Here is a 21400-nt window from a genome sequence, read left to right on the forward strand (position 1 = left end):
TAAATTGAACAAATTAAAGTTAGTCGATTTTAGCTTATTCTTTGATTATTTTAATCAAACAAGATAATTAAATTTTGTGTGTGTGTCCCACTCACAAAAAATTTAATTATCTTGTTTGATTAAAATAATCAAAGAATAAGCTAAAATCGACTAACTTTAATTTGTTCAATTTAAAAAAAAAAAAGTTCTTCATAAAGTAATGAAAACTTTTAGTATAATTTTAAAATTATCTGGCTGAAATAACTGAGGATTTAATTTGAACAAAAAAAGCAATAAAATTTCATTGTACAAGCCCTACTCAATGAATAGAAGAATTTATTCTTTGAAAAGGACTAGCCATTTTTTCTCACTTTAAGCTTTTAATGAGAGGACAAGTAGTAATCCTGTTGTTGGAGATTTCAGAAAACATTTTTCTCAATTTTCCAAAACAGCAGCCTGGATGAAAGTTATTGTGCTGTCTCCCCTTCTGAACAGGAAAGTTAATGGTTGATAGCTGTATGAAAAAGATTATTACTTAAATATTTTACAATCAGTAATATAGAAATTTATGGATTTGATGGATTTATAAAGTGGCTTAAATCCTGAAGGCAACTGCTAGAGGGCTTAAACAGGTATTCTTCAGTTGATGGCAATGGGTAAACTACTTACAGCATACAGAACCGCTAACAACATTACATCATTAATGAATACTGAGCAAAGTGGATATTAGATCTAGCATTATTTCAAAGCCAAATGTAGAAACTATGAAAGTTTCGTAAGGTAAGTTGAACAGAGAGTTTACGGGAATACAATCCCTGGGATTCAGGAGTTGCCTTACTGAGGATAGATGCCACCCGAGCATCTATATATTCGCCTTTTATTAGTCCATTTTGATAAGGTTTCACTGGCTTGATAGCTGTTTTGAACTGGCTGGTTCGAACCATTCAGTTCAAAACAGCTATCAAGCCAGTAAAACCTTATCAAAATGGACTAATTAAAGGCGAATATATAGATGCTTGGGTGGCACCTGTGTCTTTTAAGCAGTCCACAGTAAGGCAATTCGTGAATGCTGTGGAGTGTATTCCTGTAAGCTCTCTGGTCAACTTACCTTACGAAACTTTCATAATTTCTAATTTCGGCTTTGAAATAATGCTGGATCTAATATCCACTTGCTTATGTAATTTTCCTTCGCCGAACTGAAACCCTTTGGCTCTTTATTTTAGTAGTTAATGAATATATTATTTGATGAGCACTAAAGAGTTCAGTGTGACTTTTTTTTAACATGGCATCTTTGCAACAATTCAGTTTGGGAAATTTTTGCTCTACTACTGTTTTCCTGATTCAATTAGAAGTGATGTTACTGTTAAGTGGAAATGCCTAGGGACAACAGTAGCAAAACTGCAACCAGGTAGGCCATATAAAATCACAGAATGGGACATCCAAGGGCTGAAGTTGATGGTAAAATATGACTGCCTCCAGCGGAAACACTCACTACTTAGATCTGAAATAGCTCAGCAAGCTGCACCAGCACCACAACTATTCATCAAGGGCTACAGAACATGGGTTTCCCTGGTCACACAGAGACATGGAGTAGTCATGAGTGGAGTGCATTGAGTGAAAGTGTGGGGAGTACAGAAAATGTGAATGGGTTTAAGGCATGGTTTCATGATCCCCCCCCCCCAGGGAGTGTGGACTTCTCACAATGTCTTATGAATCCATGAAGGTCTGATGATGATGATAACAATATCAATAAGGGTAATGCCAAGTGTTGTTGGGTGTAGTGGCATAAGGCTTGCCACCATTGAACACTGGAGAAGTGGAAACGTTCTCTGGAATGATGAATCACACTTTACTATCTGGCAGTCTAATGGACAGGTCTGGGTTTGGAAGATGCCAGGAGCACATTACCTGCTCAAATATGTTCTGCTAACTGTGAAGTTCAGTGGAGGAGGCTTCATGGTCTAGGTTCTGTTTTTCATGATCAGCAAAATGCTATGTAAAGCAGACAACATAAAGTTTGGCAGTAAATTTGGAACAGAGTGCACATGGAAATAGTGTAGTAGCCATTAAAAAATAACTCTGTAAAATGTTTCAAATCGGTAACTAAATTATTTCATCCTGGTGAGTGATTTTTTAAAATAGTTAGCCATAAAAAATGTATAGATCAAAAATTTTTAAAATCTGTAACACTTATTTTTAAGATGTATATAAGTGCACTAATCAAATTTCAGTATTTATAAAAAATGACACACTAATCGGGGGTGCATTAATCGAGAGATTACTGTATTGTCATTTAAAGGAAATGCCAAATTGCCTTTTTACTTATGTCACTCCTACACATCAGAGGCAGCAGGCCGGGCAGGGAAATAACAAATAAATGTGTGTGTGGACAGTGCTTACCTTTCCTTTTAGATATAATTAAGTTACCACACTTCAGTGTATAAACCTTTTGAAATTAAGTAATGTTATAAATTCTGCTTGTTTCACAAAATTAAAAATGAACTCTGTCAATGTTTTAATCAAAGTGCTGAAACCAGTTAATGATGGCACACAATGGAAGTTGTGTTACTGAATTTCCAAGCATGCACAAGAGAACTGTGGTGGTTTCTGTGTCTTCTTGTAGACTTTTTTTTAGCACAAGATAGGGGAAGTATATGATGCATGATGAGAAACTACTCTTGTTTCACATCTCTAAGAAGGAACTTTGTAGTGCATTATGGAATACAGGCCAAAATGACATTCAGTGAATTGCTCTATATACATGTTGATTAGTCGAACATGCACGCTTTCATTACCTTACACTTGGATGAAACACTGATAAAGACAAACAATATCATGTCAAGTATAAATATACTCTTCACAGTAAAACTTAAGTTTGAGGGACAATGAAGCATTAGAAAATTACAGAACTGAATGAGGTTAATAATTACCCTTCTTCGTGGTCCATTAAATTTGGATCCATTCCTACGACAGGAACAGAAGGCCTCGTCTGCTTCAGTAAAGCCATATAGGCATGAAAAATATCCACTTTAACATTTTCTTCACGTTCTGTGCAAGAGATAAAAAAATCATAAATTCACAAAAATTTATCTCAGTATATTTTAAATAAGATAAAACTATTTAGCAGTTTTATCCTATTCAAAATCCTCATTTTATCCTCTAAGAATTTACAATGAAAGAATAATAAACATTTTCAAAATACACTGAATATGTTACATCTCCAAGCTGAATTAAAAGATCGCGCGCACGCACACACATCTGATTTTTTATGACTGAACCGATGTTATCCTCAAAGTAACCACAGTTCTGAGAGGAATGGCACACTGAACAGTATAAAACAAGTCAATCATCTAAGCTTATGTTTAGATGATTGACTTGTTTTATACTGTTCAATGTGCCATTATACTTGTTTTATACTGTTCAGTTTGTTTTATACTTGTTTTGGTTATCTGCCTTTAAAGGTCAAAGGCAGATAATTAAAAGGAGACCTCCACATAGCCTTTTAAGGAATGCAGAGAAAGAACCGGGATATCTGACCTAATGTCTAATCCTCATCTCATTAGAAGATATCAACTTGGATAAACAATGAATGAGTATGGGATGCAATTTGAGATTTAGCTGACTTAATGTATTGTGGTGGCTTAAACCAAGAAACAATGATGAAATGCATTTATGATGTGGCCTAAAACAAGCCCACCTTCCTTCATCAGGGAACTAGAGTGAACAGTGAAAAGTCAGCTTATGGAACAAACTCCAACTCCATATCAACAGAATAAGATAGACACAATTAACATAAGAAGTATCAATGGAAAAGAAGCAGAACTGACAAAAGAATTAGAGTGGTACCATGTCGACATAATTGGTGTCACAGAAACAAAGACAAACACAGGCAAGATTTTTCTTAATAACAAATACAAGAGGCTATATTCAGGAAATAATGATCAGGAAAAGGAAGGCACAGCTGTAGTATTCAACACTAAACAGTAGGATAATCTTCTTGGTAAAACCCCAAAGAAGGTTTTACCAAGGAAGAAATAAAAGAATTTTTTCTAAAGATGGAAACTGACATAAAGAAAGAGTTAGTCCTTGTTGGAGATCTAAACAGCAAAGCAAAAAATGAATACCACACAAAAATGTTATTGGAATATTTAGAGAAAAGAGCAAAGCTAATGATCATGGTAAGTAACTGCTAGATTTCTGTTTAGTACATGTTCTAGTCATTACTAATGACATGTTCAACATAAAGATGCACAAAATTTCATGTGGAGAGATGTAACAAATAAGAGAAGGCTCATTGGTTGTGTTAATGTCAATAGCATTATCTTCCCACTAGTTCAAGAAACATGCATGTACATGGGATTTGAACAGGAAGGGATTAATATTTAGTTTTGAATATACTTTTTTCATTAAAAAAAAAATTAAAGTTAAGTAGCTTTCAGAGGCAAACTGTACTCATATATACAAATATTATTCAAGAAAAATATGAGTTGGAACATAGAAACCAATAAAGCTTGGAGATTCAGTGGAAGACTGAAAAAAACATTGATTTAGTCAGAGATCATACAAGTGAAAATTGTCTAAGGATAAAAAATTCAGAAACAGTGGACTCAGGATTTAATGGGCAGTAATAAGAAAAGGCATATCAAAAGTTCATAGCAAAAAAGTCAGTATGTACTATGAGAAAATACAGAGAAAAATGTAAGAAAGAAAAATAATATGTAAAGGTAGCCAAACAAAAGACTTGAAAAGACTATAAGAATATAGAAGATAAATAGGAATGGAGGAAAGAGTGCCTGTAAAATGAATAAGAGATAAAACTAACATGAAAAATAAAGATCTTGTTGCATAGATTTCTGTGGGGGACATTTTTAAAATTATTTTTCCAGTATAAAAAACCACAAACAAAGATTTCAAATGTAAACTATGTTTTTATTTTAACTAGTTTCGTGAAATACTTTGTTTCGCTTCATCAGGAAATAATATGAATAAAGTAAAAACTAGAAAGCAAGTAATTACTAGTGAAAAATGTTTGAAAATGTTTAAACAATGAAAGGCATGCATTCACTATTATGCTGACTGCTGTAACATACTACTGGTAGATACAAGTGTGTCATGATGGATTAACGAAGACCAGACGATGTGAAATCATCCTTTCTTTTTTGTTACACTGTATAGGATGTTTCATCATTTCAGCTGATTCTTTCAATGCATTTGAGTAAAAAATGGTAACCAATGAGGAGCATTTCTACTTGGTGTTTTGTTTCCATTATATGTGTTGCTAGCTCTGATTTGTACTTTCTTTCATTCTCAATGTCCTTGAAGTGTTTCAATTGGCATGTCTCACCAGATCTGCCAGTCTATCCTATTGTAGAGTAGACCACAACTGTAGATGATCTTGTAAACACCTGGTTTCTTGAGTGGTGGTTTCAGATGTTCAGAGATTTTGTTGAGTGGGGGTAGAAGGTGATTTTTAAGTTTTGTTGGAGAAGCAATTTTATCTTTGAATGACTGTATATATGGAAGAATCATTGCTCCATTGTATTCTTTTTTTTGATTGTTGAAAGGAATTTTTTTTTTTTTTTTTACTAATTCTGTTATGGTCATTTTTTGGAAGGACAGAATTAAGATAATGTAGGTCTTGGTTTCTTGTATCTATGTTGGTGGAAATTCTATAGACTATCACAGGAATGAATGATGTCCATTTTTTTTATGCTGGGTGGTGATGACTTGTTGCATGTAGGTAATGTTCTGTTTAGTTGGTTTCCTGTAGACTAAGTTTGAGTGTGTTTTGTTCTGATATTTCAACATGTATCAAAAAATGGTAAAGACCTATTTCTTTCTATTTTAACTGTAAATTTAATCCAAGGATGAATGCTGTTCAGGAAGGAAATGAAATCTTCTCATTGTGTAATAGTACCAGGCAAGATAAATATTTATTGTACAATGAAACCTGTGGAAAATTCATGAAACAAACACATGTAATAACCACAGTAATAAGTTTTAATAAGTAAATATTTCATCTTAAATATCTTAGGACATCGTCAGTACAGTTAATTCAAACAATACTAGGAATAACATACATACAGTTAGGGTGCATGATTACAATGGAATCCCAATATGTGTGCAGTAGTGTGTTATAGAATTAAATTAAAATATATCTGGGAAAAAAATAGATTACATTAAAAATAAGATAAAAAAAAAATTAAATTTTAGCCTATTTTTTCTACCCACTAGCAGGTGAAGGCCTCTCCCATTGTGGGAGGTTTTGGGTCTACTGCTCCCATGGTGACCCAGTCCATATTGGGAGAGGACATAACAAACATCCATGCCTACGTGGGATTCGAACCCACAGCCTGTTGGCTGGGAAGCGGATATGCTAACCACTCGGCCAGCCAGGCTAAATTTTCTAGTCAAAAAAGCCAACCAAATTTTCTAGTACCTTCACAAAAATAAGATAACATATATAAAAAATTATTTTACACAATTTTGTATAACAATTTCCCATACTTTAGGAATAGCAAGAACATCATTATGGTTTAGATTTGGTCTGTGAAAGGGCTTCAGCATTTTCTTTATATAAACATTCATGTTTATATAAAGATATATGTAGAAGTTTGGTCTTTTTACAATGGATCCTATGGTTCCATAGGAATCATGAGGAACAAGGTGTACAGGATGTCTTAATTGTGATGTCAACAAGGTGATAGGATTTGATGACATATTACCATGTGTCTTAAGGGAATGTTCCAGGGAATTGGATAGCATTAGCAATAAGACTCTTAAAACAGCACAAGTTCCAAGGGAGTGGAAAGAATGTAAAATTGTTCCACTGCTTAAAGATAGTGATAAGGCTGTGGCTACAAATTATAGGCCAATCTGTATATCTAGAGTTGTGAAGGTACTAGGAGAGACTGGTGAGAAGTAGGATACAGAAATGTGTTGATAACAGCAGTATTTCGTGTGGTTATAAGCAAGGGTTTGTGAAAGAGAGATCATGTTTTATTAATTTATGTACTATAACAAGGCGACAAATATCTTGGACAGGGGAGATGCATATACAGTAGTGTACTTGGATTTTGCAAAAGCTTTTGACAGATTGCCACATGACAAGCAGTTAAATAAACTGAAACAGATGGGATTGGATAACAGACTTCTGAATTGGATCAGTGACTGACTATCAGATAGGTATCAAAGTTATATATGAGGATGCAGTATCCCAAAAGAGAACGGTCATTAGTGGTGTGGTGCAGGGATCAGTTTTGGGAGACCATTGTCGTTCTATTTGTATATTAATGATACTGGAATGGGTTTAACTAGTGATATCCTACTTCTCACAAATCTTTCTAGTACCTTCACAACTCAAGCAGATGTTATGGCCTTACAGTAAAGGATTTGAATAGATTGCATGAATGGGCAGGTAAGTGGAACTGTCAAGTTCAATGTTGCAAAGTGTAAGGTTTTGAAATTTGGTAAGCAATAATGGAATGCAAAACATACACTTGGTGGGGAAACTTTAAAGGAGGTAGAGGAAATGAGAAATCTGAGAATGGTGGTAGATAAGGACCTGAAATTTAGGGGCCACATTGCATATGTTGTGAAGACATCACATCAGATAATGGCAATGATGCACAGGACCCTGACATACAGAAATATAGAGATTATGATAGCATTGTATAAGGCCTAATATGGATTATTGAGCACAGATTTGGATGCCAAGTTTCATGCTGATGACGATATGTTAGAAAGAGTCCAGAGAACATTCCCATAGGTAGTCAGTGGTCTTTGGAATGTGAAGTACGAGGACAGTTGAGAGAATGTAAATTGCAAAGCCTCATGACTAGGAGGAGGAGGGGGATATGATCGAGGCATATAAGCTAGTCAGGAGTTATCAAGCTGACATAGAAGAGATTTTCATAGAATGGGAGGGAGGGAGGAGGGTAGAATAAGAGACTATTGCTGGAAACTGTATAAGGAAGGTGTGAGCAGGTTCTTTGCAAGGAGAGTGGTTGGTGAGTGGAATGCAGTGCCTGAGTGTGTTGTGAATGTAGACACATTGAATCAGTTTAAGACATGGTTGGATGAGCATTGTGTGATAGTTTTTTTTTTTTTTTTTAATCTGATCCACACAGTCTATTCACATTTTGCTTGAATAGATGAGGGTCGTAATCTTTGGGGAAGGAAGAATTGGAGAGACTGTTCCAAAGGACAGAAGTAGATAGAATAAAAGTGGAGGAAGTGGAGTAGGGTCGGTGAGTTTTAAAGTGGACTGTAAAAGGGTGTTTGTTAACAGTTGCTCTTGTTTTAATGATTTTGGAGAATAGTGGAGAAATAATAGTGGCCAATACAGCACAGCATTGAAAGTATCTGTAGAAGAGGCACAAGGCAGAAACTGAATGGGGCTGTGAGAAAGGGATCATTAATTAGAATGTGTGTACCTCCCACAATGAGTCTGTCTCCATGGAGGTCAGACAATAATAATAATTTTATACTGCAAGTGGGCTGTGCTGTTGATGGTTAGCTTTGTGGTGCAGAGTGCCCTCCTTCAATGAATCTTTGAACACCTTGGAAACATCATGTAGTAATAGTTTTCTAGTTAATGAATTCAGATTTTCTCATCAATATCCTTAGACAGTATCCTTAAATATTTCAGAAAGTTAAAACTCAAAACAGTATGTTCAAAATGAATATAGAACAATTAAGATTATCAACCAAAAAGAGAGGGAGAAAATTTTTTTTTAAAAATGCATCTTTAGAAAAATATAAAGCTCATCAATACAATATGGTATAAGAAGAATGAGGACAAAAACATCAACACAATATGCATAAGAAAAGGAACCAATATAATGAATTGATTCCATGATGTTTCAGTGTCTTTTACATCCTGAATTAATATCATGGGACAGAAAACATTTTTTAATATAAAAATATATAATCAGAGATATTCATAATAAAAATTAAAATTATGAGAGTGATTTTAGAGACAAGAAAGACACCATTCCAAATATCTTATATTTTAATTTTGTATTTAAGCAACAATGAAATTTCTAAAGTTAAAAAAAAAAGGCAAAATTTACATGTGTTTCTATACATGATCAGGCATTCATTCATTTTTATTAATAGTTCTTAATACCTTTTTAGTGCTAATATTAGAAATCTTTCCATTCCCCAACAAAATTGCCTTACCTTTGAATCTAGATATAAGTGAAGGTGAGATTGTTTTATAAAATTCTATAAGCATTTCATGCCGGGTTGCAATAACTGCTTCTAAACATTTTGCAGATGCTCTTCTCACTTTCCAGCTCATGTCATCATCATCACTATATTCATCCTCACTTTCCCTAAAGATTTTGTTCAGGACAGAAAGAACAAACTTATATTATTAAGCTTTAATACGAAACTATTGATAATAATATACATCATCACAGTATTAAAAATGAAATTACATGATCCTTTATAAATCTCTTGAGGAGTGCAAGACTGAATCCCTCTCCCCATCATACCATTAGTTAAATAGCATTTAACTAATGGTATGATGCTTACTGATAAACAAGTTGTTTCTCTCCTTAGAAAGAAAACTACCACTAATATAACTGAACATTTTAGTCAACATGCAAATGTAATACAACAGATATACTAACTGACAACATTACAGTAAACTCTCTCTTGCTATAATAAACGGCTGAAAATTTCTGACCGAAACCTTACAAACAATGCCAAGGAAATTTTCTATAGCAAACTCCACTATAACAAACCTGAAGCTCCAACAAGTTTGTAAGTGAGAATTGCCTATATGTGCTTTTTGTAAACGTAAGAAACTAGTAAGCATCCACACAAATGCATACCATCTGCTGTAGTAGTAAAGGCCTGATATAGTAGCTATTATTTAACCTAAAGCTTGTATCCACCCCCCCCCACACACACACACAGACTTATACTCATGAGCAACATGGATGATGACTCTTGAAAAGATTTTTCAGAGGAACAAAATTCCTCTGAAGAATCTTTAAAACAAGAATTGGAAATTATTAAAGATACTGCTTCATTAAATGGATACAATCCAAAAACAACTCAAAAAATCATCAGTCACTTCCCTACACATCAACCAAAGGCATCTCTGAATGTTTGTCAAAAATTATGAAGAAATACAAACTTGCTGCTACCTACACCCTCTATCCAAAAAGAAACTGAACTTTTCGAAAATAGAAAAAACTAGTGGTGCCACCTGTTGTATCTTTTGGTTGTCGAAAGCAGCAATCTTCATTAGTGTTGTGTCAACTGTTTATGACATTTGTTTCATTAGAAGCCGAGTTATAGTGCCAAGAGTGACAGTGTGTTTTGATGAACAGTCAGAAAATGAGTTTCAAACAGCGAGCTGCAATTGAATTTTGTGTTAAACTTGGTAAAAGTTTTACCGAAACACATCAAATGCTTCAAAAAGCATATGGTGATGAATGCTTATCCAGTACTCAAGTTTATGAGTGGTTTAAGTGATTTCAAAGTGGTTGTGAGATGCTTGAGGATGAGATTGATTGAAGACGAATTGAGGATTCCAAATTCAACTGTGCACAACATTTTGACCGAGAATTTGGGTCTTCGTAAATTGAATTCGCGATTTGTTCCCCACAAGTTGACCAACAACCAAAAAAAGTATCGAATTGAACACTGCAAGGACCTCTTCAAACTGCTCATAAGAACTAAAACTTCCTTGAAATAATCATTACTGATGATGAAACATGGTGTTTTGAGTATGAGCCCAAAACAAAGCACCAGAGTGCTGAGTGGAGACCACCAGAAGAGGGCATCTGAAAAAAAAGTTGCTTGGAGAAGTCAAAAGTAAAGACAATGCTGATTTGTTTCTATGATTCCAAGGGCATTATCCACAAAAATTTGTTCCGCATGGCCAAGTGGTCAATGGTGAGTTTTATCTCAAAGTTTTGAAGTGATTGATAGCGAGAATTCGTCGCATAAGGCATGAATATCATGATACATGCAGCTGGTTACTTTTGCATGATAATGCACCATCTCATCGTTCAAACATTGTGAGACAGTTTTTGAGCAAAAACCAAGTTTGTGTGTTGGATCACTCGCCGTATTCACCTGATTTAGCACCCTGTGAGTTCTTTATCTTCCCCCGACTTCATCTGCCGAAGAAAGGAAAGCGATACGACACCATTGAAAACATTCAAGTGGCAGTAACCAATACTCTCAACAGTATCCCAAAAACCGATATAAAAACCTCATTTAACAAATTAACTGACCGTGCCAAACGCTGTATCGAAGCTGAGGGAGAGTATACTGATTGAAATAAATGATTTGAATAATTATAATTGGTCTGCGTTTTATTTTCTATCAAAAGTTCGGTTTCTTTTTGGACAGACAGTGTCCAAAAAGACTAATCAACCAGATTCAAAATTTGTTACCTTCTCCAAAAGACAAACTCTCACCTATGATGCTACCTGATGTACACAAAGTTCTATGTTCTTGTAAGATGTCCTACAATGGACAAACAGAAAGATCTATAAGTAAACATATCTCTGAACATCAAGACCACATCTGTCCTATCAAACTGCACAAATCTGGCCTTGCACAACATGGAGTTGAAAACGCTAACCATAGGATCCAATGGAAAAACACCAAACTGCTACATAGATCCCTATATAAACATGAGTGTTTATATAAAGAAAGTGCTGAAGTCTTATGTCACAGACCCAATCTTAACTGTAATGACTGTCTCACTATCCCAAAAGTCTGGAAAATTATCCTCAATTGTATAAAAAAAACTTATCAGATATAGACTATTCGTATTTGGTCTTTATATACTGAAATAAACAGAAAAACTTATTCTGATTATAAGACCATCGGTTTAATACACATATGTACAAGAACGTCAGCTAGTTTCACTAGCATACTGTCTAGCTTTGTCAAGACTAAAAAGATGAAAGAAAATAATAAATGCAAAAAAACAAAAGAATACAGTAAACCGTTAACAACAGTTAGGCAACCAAATCTAACAGCTTGCGTGACGATGTATGTATGAAGCGAGATGCTTCAGTCATTATTGTGAATATGCGTTACATAGTTTTTGCCATACTGTAATTCCACTATACTTAATGAATTAATCAGATTTTTCCATGTATCTTTCAATACTGCTCCTTGATTTCTGTTCAGGTTATTACCTGTTCGTAGGACCACTGCTGCTTCTATGAAAATTCGGCATCTGTAATCGTCCTCTATATATATGGCATTGAGCTGTTTTCCCAATCTATTGTGTGTTTAGAGGTTGAGAAGTGATGCACCAAACCTGAGGTATCTGACCTGTTTTTAAGATCCCCTAAAGACAGCGTTCCTTTTTCAAATATGCAGGCGTTTATAGAATACCATGCACTTGTGGACTTTCCTACATAGGCCAAACTTCAAGAAGCCTGGAAATTAGACAGAAAGAACATGTTGGAGATGTAAATCACAACAGGTCAGATACCTCAGGTTTGGCGCATCACTTCTCAACTTCTAACCATGCAATAGATTGGGAAAACAGCTCAATGCCATATATAGAGGATGATTACAGATGCCAAATTTTCAAAGAAGCAGCAGTGGTCCTACGAACAGGTAATAACCCGAACAGAAATCAAGGAGCAGTATTGAAAGATACATGGAAAAATCTGATTAATTCATTAAATATAGCGAAACTACAGTATGCCAAAAACTATGTAACGCATATTCACAATAATGACTGAAGCATCTCGCTTCATGCATACATTGTCACGTGAGCTGTCAAATTTGGTTGCCTAACCGTTGTTAACGGTTTACTGTATTCTTTCGTTTTTTTTGCATTTATTATTTTCTTTCACCTTTTTTTTTAGTCTTGACAAAGCTAGACAGTATGCTAGTGAAACTAGTCGACGCTCTTGTACATGTATATTAAACCGATGGTCTTATAATCAGAATAAGTTTTTGTTTATTTCAATTTATCAGATATATTTTAATTTAATTTGAATTACAGTGAAATATTTTATAGTCCTCAAATATGCTACTATATGCATAGAGTGATTCAAATATAAGCATGTGCACTAACTGTTCTTTTTCCTAGAATGTAATTCCTAGTATTGTTTATAATAACTGTACTGATGATGTCTTAAGATACTTAAGATGAAATATCTACATATTAAAAATTTAATTACTGTGGTATATGTGTGAATTTTTAGTTATGAATACTCCATAGGTTTCACTATATAATAAAATGAATTAGTTCTGATAACAGTACCCTAACCACCAAACATGACCATATTCATAACACTTTCTTAGCCAATGGCTACAATCCCCACAAAATTTTAAAACCTGTAGCCATAAATCGCCTCCCCTTTCAGAGCAGAGATTACTCTTAAGATATATTACCATTCCATATATCCAGGCAAATCTGAAAAATTGACAAAATTTTAATCCTAAGGATTTTCACCTTATAACTACTTACAGACCATATAAAAAATTGGCTTCCCTTATCTGCTCCCACCAAAGACCAGCCACATTCCCTAGACCTGCCAGGTCACTTGCAGTTGCAAGAAGGCCAAACATGCAGACAGCCTGCATCAAAATTTCTGAACACAAGGACTACATCCAGTTCCATCAATTCGGCCATCAGGACTTGCTGACCATGCTTCGGACACCCACCACAGGATATGCTGAAAGAAGGCTGCTCTATTACACTGCAGCAAATATAAATATGAAAGGCTATTCCTCGAATTTGCCTTAACCTGAAAAACATTTCAAACCTCAACAAATACGAGTGTGTAATTCATGCACAGTTGAAGTAAAGATAACTATGTCATCTGCAAAGCATAAATGGTTTAATATTCATTTATCTTCAGACCTTTCCCTTTGCAATCAAGAAATTTAAGTATTTCTTCTGGGCATGATGTGAATAATTTTGGAGATATTCTTTCACCCTGTCATCAAGTATTCTACATCACCTTTTTTATGTATCGGAATTAGGGTAGCCTTCTTTGATGTTTTAGTAGATCATTTTTCTTCAGACATAAGGTAAGTAGTTTTGCTAAGATTTTGTAGATCATTTCTTTACCTGCTTTTAGAAGTTTAGCAGTACACTCTCTTTGAATGCTCCACATAACTTCTTCTGGTAGAATCTGTGACACTTCAGTGTACATATATGTTTTGATCTTTGAAACATTTTTCTTCTTTTTGACAGTTTATTTGAATCTTACTGCATACCATACAATAGTCACTTCCAATGTTGGAGGTGCTTATAACAGAAAAGTCTTGAAAGATGTTTTTTCTTATTGCTGAGGATAAAGTCAATTTCGGTAGTTTTTCCATGTGTTTTTTCTTGAAAAAAGAATTCATGATGTACAGGTTTTCTTTTTCTGCAAATTTTACTAACCTTGCCCCTCTATCTTTCATGCCATATCCAAAATTTCCCATTGAGCTTTCATCTGATTGTTATATACCAATTTTAGCATTAAAGTCTCCCATTACAATTCTGAATGATGTTTTCCTTTATTGTAAAGTTGGGATACATCATGTTAGAAGTCTTCAATTTCTTCATCAGTATGACTTAATGTTGGGCCACAGACTTGATCCTAAGAATGTATCTGTTTGAGATCTGGACAACAATACTTGCTATTCGACCAGATATACTGTCAAATTCTATTATGTTGTTCTTCAATTTTTTTGTTAATCATGAATCCAACCCACTGATTCTTTCCTTATATTGGCCTCTATAATACAGTATGTTTTTTAATTGAAGACATAATCACCATTACGTCTAACTTCACAGTCTGAGAATCTCCCATTTTAGTTGCTTTAGCTCTTCAGTTAGCCATGCTTTACTGCTCAGAGGCCTACATTTTAAAGTTCCAAGGTCTAGTTTCCAATGGCAGAATGATCTGGTTACCCGGGGTTTCTTAGCACCCTCTGCCTTTATGTTTAATTGCCTACTGCCATATGTAGTAACAATCTGGCCTCCAGGGAATGAAGGCCATTTTATTCCTGTTTGATTCATCATGGATGATTGGGCCATAATTCACCACGCTGGCCCACTGTGAGTTGGTGAATGGCAATATTTTCGCATGGGATCACCAGCCCCAAAACCACTGGTCTACAGCTCTTTATTCAACATATTCAGAGCTGCCCTGATATCCAACAGATGGTAGTTTCCACCTAGCTAATACCTAGAGAACATACTCGGTAGCCAGTGGGAGCCCCAAGAATATTTTAGTATACATTGTTATTTCCTGAAAAATAATAGTTGAATCTTTCAGAAACTGAAAGATTCAATAGTACTTGTTTAATTTGAAAGTCATACCGAAAATGCCCTTGACACTGGGATGAAAATAGTATAGAATGCTAATATAAAAATTGTGTAAGTAAAATCCATATTAAGTTATTTAATTATCATGGCTGACATTACAATTCATTAGTTACTGGGACATTGTTTAATAAGATGATGCCCAAGCCAGCATGAAATTTTACAATATCACACTGTCATGTCTGCTTTCTAGTTGAAGTAAATACAGAATACATTTTGGTTAGCAAAGGACCAAATTGACAGCCTATTCTTGTTTGATTAGGACTAAGTGGATGTTTACTAACCAGGCACACTACATGAAGGTAAGGACTGGACATTAGGTCAGAAGCTTCAGATGGTTCTCCACATTTCTTGAAGGCTATGTGGAGGCCTCCTCCCAGTTATCTGGTTTTGACTCTTAGGCAAAAAAAAAAAAAAAAAAAGCCTTTCTTTCTTTCTTTCTTTCTTCTGGTTACCTGGGGATTCTTAGCACTCTCTGCCTTTATGTTTAATTGTCTTCTGCCAGAGATAGTAACAATCTGGCAGCAGACAATTTTATTCCTGTTTGATTCATCGTGGATAATTGGGCCATAATTCACCACGCTGGCTCACTGTGAGTTGGTGAATGGCTCCAACTCACAAAAAAAAGAACTGTATTCTCAGTTTGAGACTTTACAAGTCTGTATGGAATACATCCACCCTGAACTGCGATGCAGCTCTCACAATATCGTACCATTCTTAGCACCAAGTGATTCAGGAGTTCTTGAGGCAAACTGGTCCACTCCTCCTTCACAGTAAGGATAAGGTCTTGTTTGTTTTCTGGATGGGAATTTCAAGCAGCAATGCATCTCCCTATTGCGTCCCAAATGTGTTCTATGGGGTTAAGATCTGGGAAGCATGCCAGTCATTCAATTCAATTAATATCCTCTGCCTCCAGAAGTATCTCCACTGCTCGTGTACGATGTGGATAAAGGATGCAGATTACAGGCCTTCAGGCATATAGGCCTAGTCACAAATGTCTTACCACAGTTTCAGATATCTGTATACTTGTGCTTGAATGGAGACTACTTGCAAGCTGACCTACCTTTTGCTTTTATAATCAAAAATCTGTCTTCGTGCTCCATGGTAGAGCGAGGACAATCTGTTAGCAAATGTTTGGACACTTCATTGATTTTAAATGTTACCCAGTGCCTAAATACAATGCTATGTGCAATTCCAAATTCTCTTGCAATATCAGTAATTCTACAGCCTTCTTCAAGTTTCCAATAATTCTCCCCCATGTGATCCATCATCCAGACGATGTCTTTGAGACATAAGACATCCAAGTTTGCAACTTTATTCCTTCACACACAATTTTCTTAGTGCAGCACTTTTCTTTTTATCCTGTTGATTGCTACCATATAAACCCATTGTGCACTATTTGAAAATTTGAATGTGTACTTGCATTCTACTTGAAATCATAAGTTATATAAATTTCCACAAGCTGATTCATCTGAATTTTCACTTGTAATCTTCAGAAATAGTGTTTGTCTTTAGGTTTGGGACACCAGTGGATTTATGTTGTAAGGCAGCAGTTAGAATTGAATGAAGTGCAAGAAGATAGTTTGATGTAAAATCATCTAAAAAAAAAAAAAAAAAGGTGCACATTTTCACTCTTATTCATGACTGTATTATGAAAGAAAAGATATTAAACCTGACATCATTGGGATCAGAGATATCAAACTTAGCTCTTTGCTTTATGCAGATGATGTTGTACTTCTAAACACATACAGTGCAAGTCTCCTGGATTCTGTAATTAAATTGAATAACAGCTGTAATAAATTTGGCATGAAAATCAGCAATTAGAAGACCAAAACTATGAAAATAGGTAGAACACATAAAACTCCAACTGCATTCTGAATGGAGAGCCTATAGAACAATAAATATTTCAGCCATTTAGGCACAGTTTTCAGTGAAGATGTAAAAATAGACATCAAGAATAAACAAAGCTGATGTGGTGGGGAGCTAGTTGAATAAATTTATACAGACTTATTATAAATTTATATAGATAAATTAGCCAAAACACTAAACTAGCCATATAAAGTCAATGTTCAAAACCAGTTTTAAGTTATGGATCTAAGAGTTGGGTTAGAAATAAAGCACTTGATACAAGGACCATAGATATTAGTTCTGGAAAAAATTAGAAGACTGAACAAATGCATCAATGGCAGAATCATATTAAAAATGAAGATATCAGGAAGGAACTCCACATTGTAAGCATTCAAGGATGTTTGAGCAAAGCCAATCTAATGTAGTAAACAGAATGAAAGAGAAAAGGTTGTAAAACAGGTGTTTGATGAGGATGGCAGGAAAAATATCCACAGAGATAGAATAAGATACAGGTGGATTGATTCAGTAAGAAGTGTCTCAGAGGACTGAAACATTAGCTGCAATGTTGGAGTGCTGACAAGCAGTAAACTATTTTGGAGGAAAACTGGTGATAGGAGATTGGTAGCCATGAAACTAGTATATTATACCAATTAATTGCATGTAATCTTTTGCTTGGTTTGTCTGCTATGCAGAATGAAAAACCTTGTCTTCATATTAAACTGGCCAGCTCTCCCTTCATTCACCAAATCTCTATAATGATTCTTGGAATCCTGAAATCAGGTCCAGATCTTTCCTAGGACAGATGCTACATAGTTATGCTAAGAGATTATGCTTACCATTTATATGCAGATGCGTTACTAGGATTTTCCTCATCAGATGAAGAAGAGCATAACAGCAGTATCCAGTGTATCCAGTACTGCTATTCAGACAACTGGGGTTTAGCTGATCATTCCTTAAATGAGTACATTTTATTTGCATAATGATAATACCTTATTCAGAAAAGACTTAGAATACAAATGTAAGAAAATTCTTAAATCAGGAAACAATTCATTATCACCAGGTGAAGAGGCTATATATGATGAAGGACATCGGGTGGAAAATCTTGGACTTCTTATCACTTTCTCAGTGAAAGCGAACAATAGCTGCATATGACAGAAAAAAAAATTGACAGACCTTAAGAACATCAACACTACTCCTAGAAAGATATCTGCTTATCCAAGGAGTTCAAGGTCTCATCAAAGAAAAGCCCATTCTGAAACTCAAATCTATCACATCTCTCCTTGAACATATTTGCTGAACACACACTCATAACATCGAATAGCCCATTACACAAACATTCACAACATGTCACTCTGCCTATTCCTCAAACTCTGAAGACTGCATTCCGTCAATCTGTCCTCACATGAACAGTTGCATAGGCCAATTATTATTTTGGTTACTAGCCACTGAATCTTTTCAATTATCTCCCCCATTTCCTTGGAACCCAGGTGACTATATCTTATGACACACCAAGATGCAACAAGAGATACCAGGTTAAGGAGGTTAAAGCCCACACCACCCACACAAATATGCATCATGCATTACCTGTATTCCAGACATTCTAGGTAGATCTGAAAATTTTCAGACATCTTACCAGCTCTAACAATTTAATATATGAACAAACTGTTAAAAAAGCTTTATAAGGATTCCATGACTGAGCACACATTGTTAGAGCAACAATGTGTGCTCAGTTTTGTTATTTAAAATAACAAAAGATTATTTTTAATAACTAAGAAAAGTAAAATGAGATAAAATCAGTAAAATTGCATGTGTTTAAAGCAAATTCTCAAATACAAATCACACCAACCCATCTTCATCTTCACAGCCATCCAAATCCATACTGTCATCTCCATCATCATAGTTGTAGTTAGGATCATAGCATAAGTATTCTAAACATATCTTCATTATCTAAAAAATAAATTTCACACAAAATGCAATCAGTCACACTGTCACAAATTTCTAAAACTACTTTTTGAGAATTAAAAAGATAAACCGTTTTTTTTTTTTTTTTTTTGATAAACAAAAGAGACAGTTTTTATCAACTAAAGAAACAAGCTACTTAGCTATTTTTAATGTATAATATATATATTAAAAAGGTAAAATATGATTTTTTAATGCTTCACATTAACCACCTTACTGGCCATTATGGATCAAATACAGATCCTTATATGCTTTGTATCCATCATATATTTCAATGTAATATCAATGGTTTTACAATTTTAATATGCACTTCGCATCCATGATAACCTTCACGTATTGGCCGGTAGCATGGTTAAAGAAAAGTAATATATTTTATTTTCAAAATTACTGCCATTTCTTCACCAATTTTCAGAAATGCAAACAAAGCAGCATTTTTAGCTTTCTTTCTCAATAGAATTATAATGGGGAGAAAAAAAAAATCCTTCATCAAGTAGCTTTGAACCTAGGACTACATTAACAATGAAAATTAATACGCAGTAACCACATATAGACAGGTGCTAACAAGATTTAGCACCTGATATAATTATTTACCATACAGTTGCATATTGCATCAAAATTTTTTGATGTTGATGCGATATTTCTATTATTTTGACAAGAACTGTCTTGTCTATGGTGAATTTATATTATTAAAAAATCTCAATTGAGTGGCAGTACTTTTAAAAATCTAATGCAAGTATCAAAAGTTAGTATTCATAGCACATCAACTTGTTTCTGGATTACAAATTCGAGAACTATGTTTAGGCAAATTCTGCCACTACAAAAAGTCCAATCAAAACTAAACTTTAAGCAATTCAACAAATTACAGTCAACTCTACTATAGCAAACTTGCAGGACTACAAGAATGGTTTGCTACAGTTAGCAATCTGCAAGAGAATTTCTTTTAGCATAATGTTGTACAATGTAGCTTCTGATCAGGACTTTTTTTTTTTAGCAGTTTATTATGAAAGCAAGTTTGTTAGAGTGATGCTTGCTGTAGTGAGAGCTGAATGTTCCAAGTTTATTAAATCCTATTCAGCCCATGCAGAATTATTAATACCCAATTCAAATCATTTTGCCAAGTGTTTATTTTAGTAAAAAACATGATGTGACTAAACCAAAACTGAACCATATGAGCATATCCAAAATACCAAATTTTATATAAATTCAATCCACACAAAGCAGTTACTGTACTACATAATTTTTACACATTTCCCACTTCATCTTTGCCGGCAAATCTCCGAGTTATAAAATAATAGAACGACTTTCCATATTTTTGTTTGGATTCCAAATACCAAAACTTGCACACAGATGGCAGACAAAATAAATCTAATAGGGGCACAGATATTTTGTAAAACATCTAAAAAAAAAGCCAGGCACAAACAAATGAAATAATATGGCTGACTAAAGAATATTTCCACATAAATCGATGACTTCACAAGGAAATTTTTCCTTCAACCAGTTAATGCAAATATTGGCCACATGGACTCAAATGTTTGCAACACCTTTAAGATGCCCTTAAGAATCTACTACAACACTTACATCTCTTTCATCCTTTAAAATGCGTAGTATGATTATCTTTGAAAAGCAAAACCCAATACTATACTGAAACTTAAAGGGGAGAAGGACTGTGATACTTTTCAGGATTTTCTCTGCTCCAATAACTACTGTTCCAGGTGTTAAGAAAACCATTTAAGTGAAGAAGACACTCATAATGTGAATAGCACATTATGTAAAAAAAAAAAGCATTTGCTGTCACACATTTCACACTTGCTTGCACAGAAGTCCAGTGACTTCAGTAATCATCAGAGAGAGAGATGACTAAATTACCACTTTTGTACAAGAAAATTTAAGTACTTTCCTTAGTTGCCACTGTGTTGCGGTTATTTATGTTATTTTAATTTTTATCTTTTGGAATGCTATGTCATAGCATTCCTCTTTCAATATTTTCTATGTATGGTTTGCTGATGGATATCTACTTTTTTCTTTATACTGATTTGAAACATTCCCTTTCTTTCAAACTACCTAACAAATTCCTTAATTGTTGAAGTTGCAGGTGGTATTTTATGGGAAAACATTTTCCTTCCCTCTTCATGCAAACTAGTCATTTTATTTGCAAAATTTTCTTAACAATTATTTTCTATAAAGTGACAGATAACTCACTCCATTTCCCTGAAAAATTAAAAAAAAAAAATTACAAGTAGGTGAATAGAATAAGTTATCCCTGTAGCCACATCAGAAAAGAAATTACAACTCCTT

General features: G+C 34.5%; 1 protein-coding gene across 1 annotated transcript in view; it reads right to left on the bottom strand.

The window, feature by feature from the left end:
• The window catches only part of Cand1 (Cullin-associated and neddylation-dissociated 1), a 414848-nt gene that overhangs the window by 234950 nt on the left and 158498 nt on the right, over nucleotides 1-21400 (bottom strand). Inside the window, exons 10-12 of the mRNA XM_090392833.1 lie at nucleotides 18993-19093; nucleotides 9163-9317; nucleotides 2910-3027 (exon numbers count right to left, since the gene is read on the bottom strand). Coding sequence (XP_090248959.1) covers nucleotides 2910-3027; nucleotides 9163-9317; nucleotides 18993-19093 — 374 coding nt within the window. The remainder of the gene's footprint in view (nucleotides 1-2909; nucleotides 3028-9162; nucleotides 9318-18992; nucleotides 19094-21400) is intronic.

This window comes from Typopeltis vanoorti, chromosome 5 (assembly GCF_054136105.1).
Source record: "Typopeltis vanoorti isolate ZY-2024b chromosome 5, IOZ_Tvanoo_1.0, whole genome shotgun sequence".
Classification (NCBI taxonomy): domain Eukaryota; kingdom Metazoa; phylum Arthropoda; class Arachnida; order Uropygi; family Thelyphonidae; genus Typopeltis; species Typopeltis vanoorti.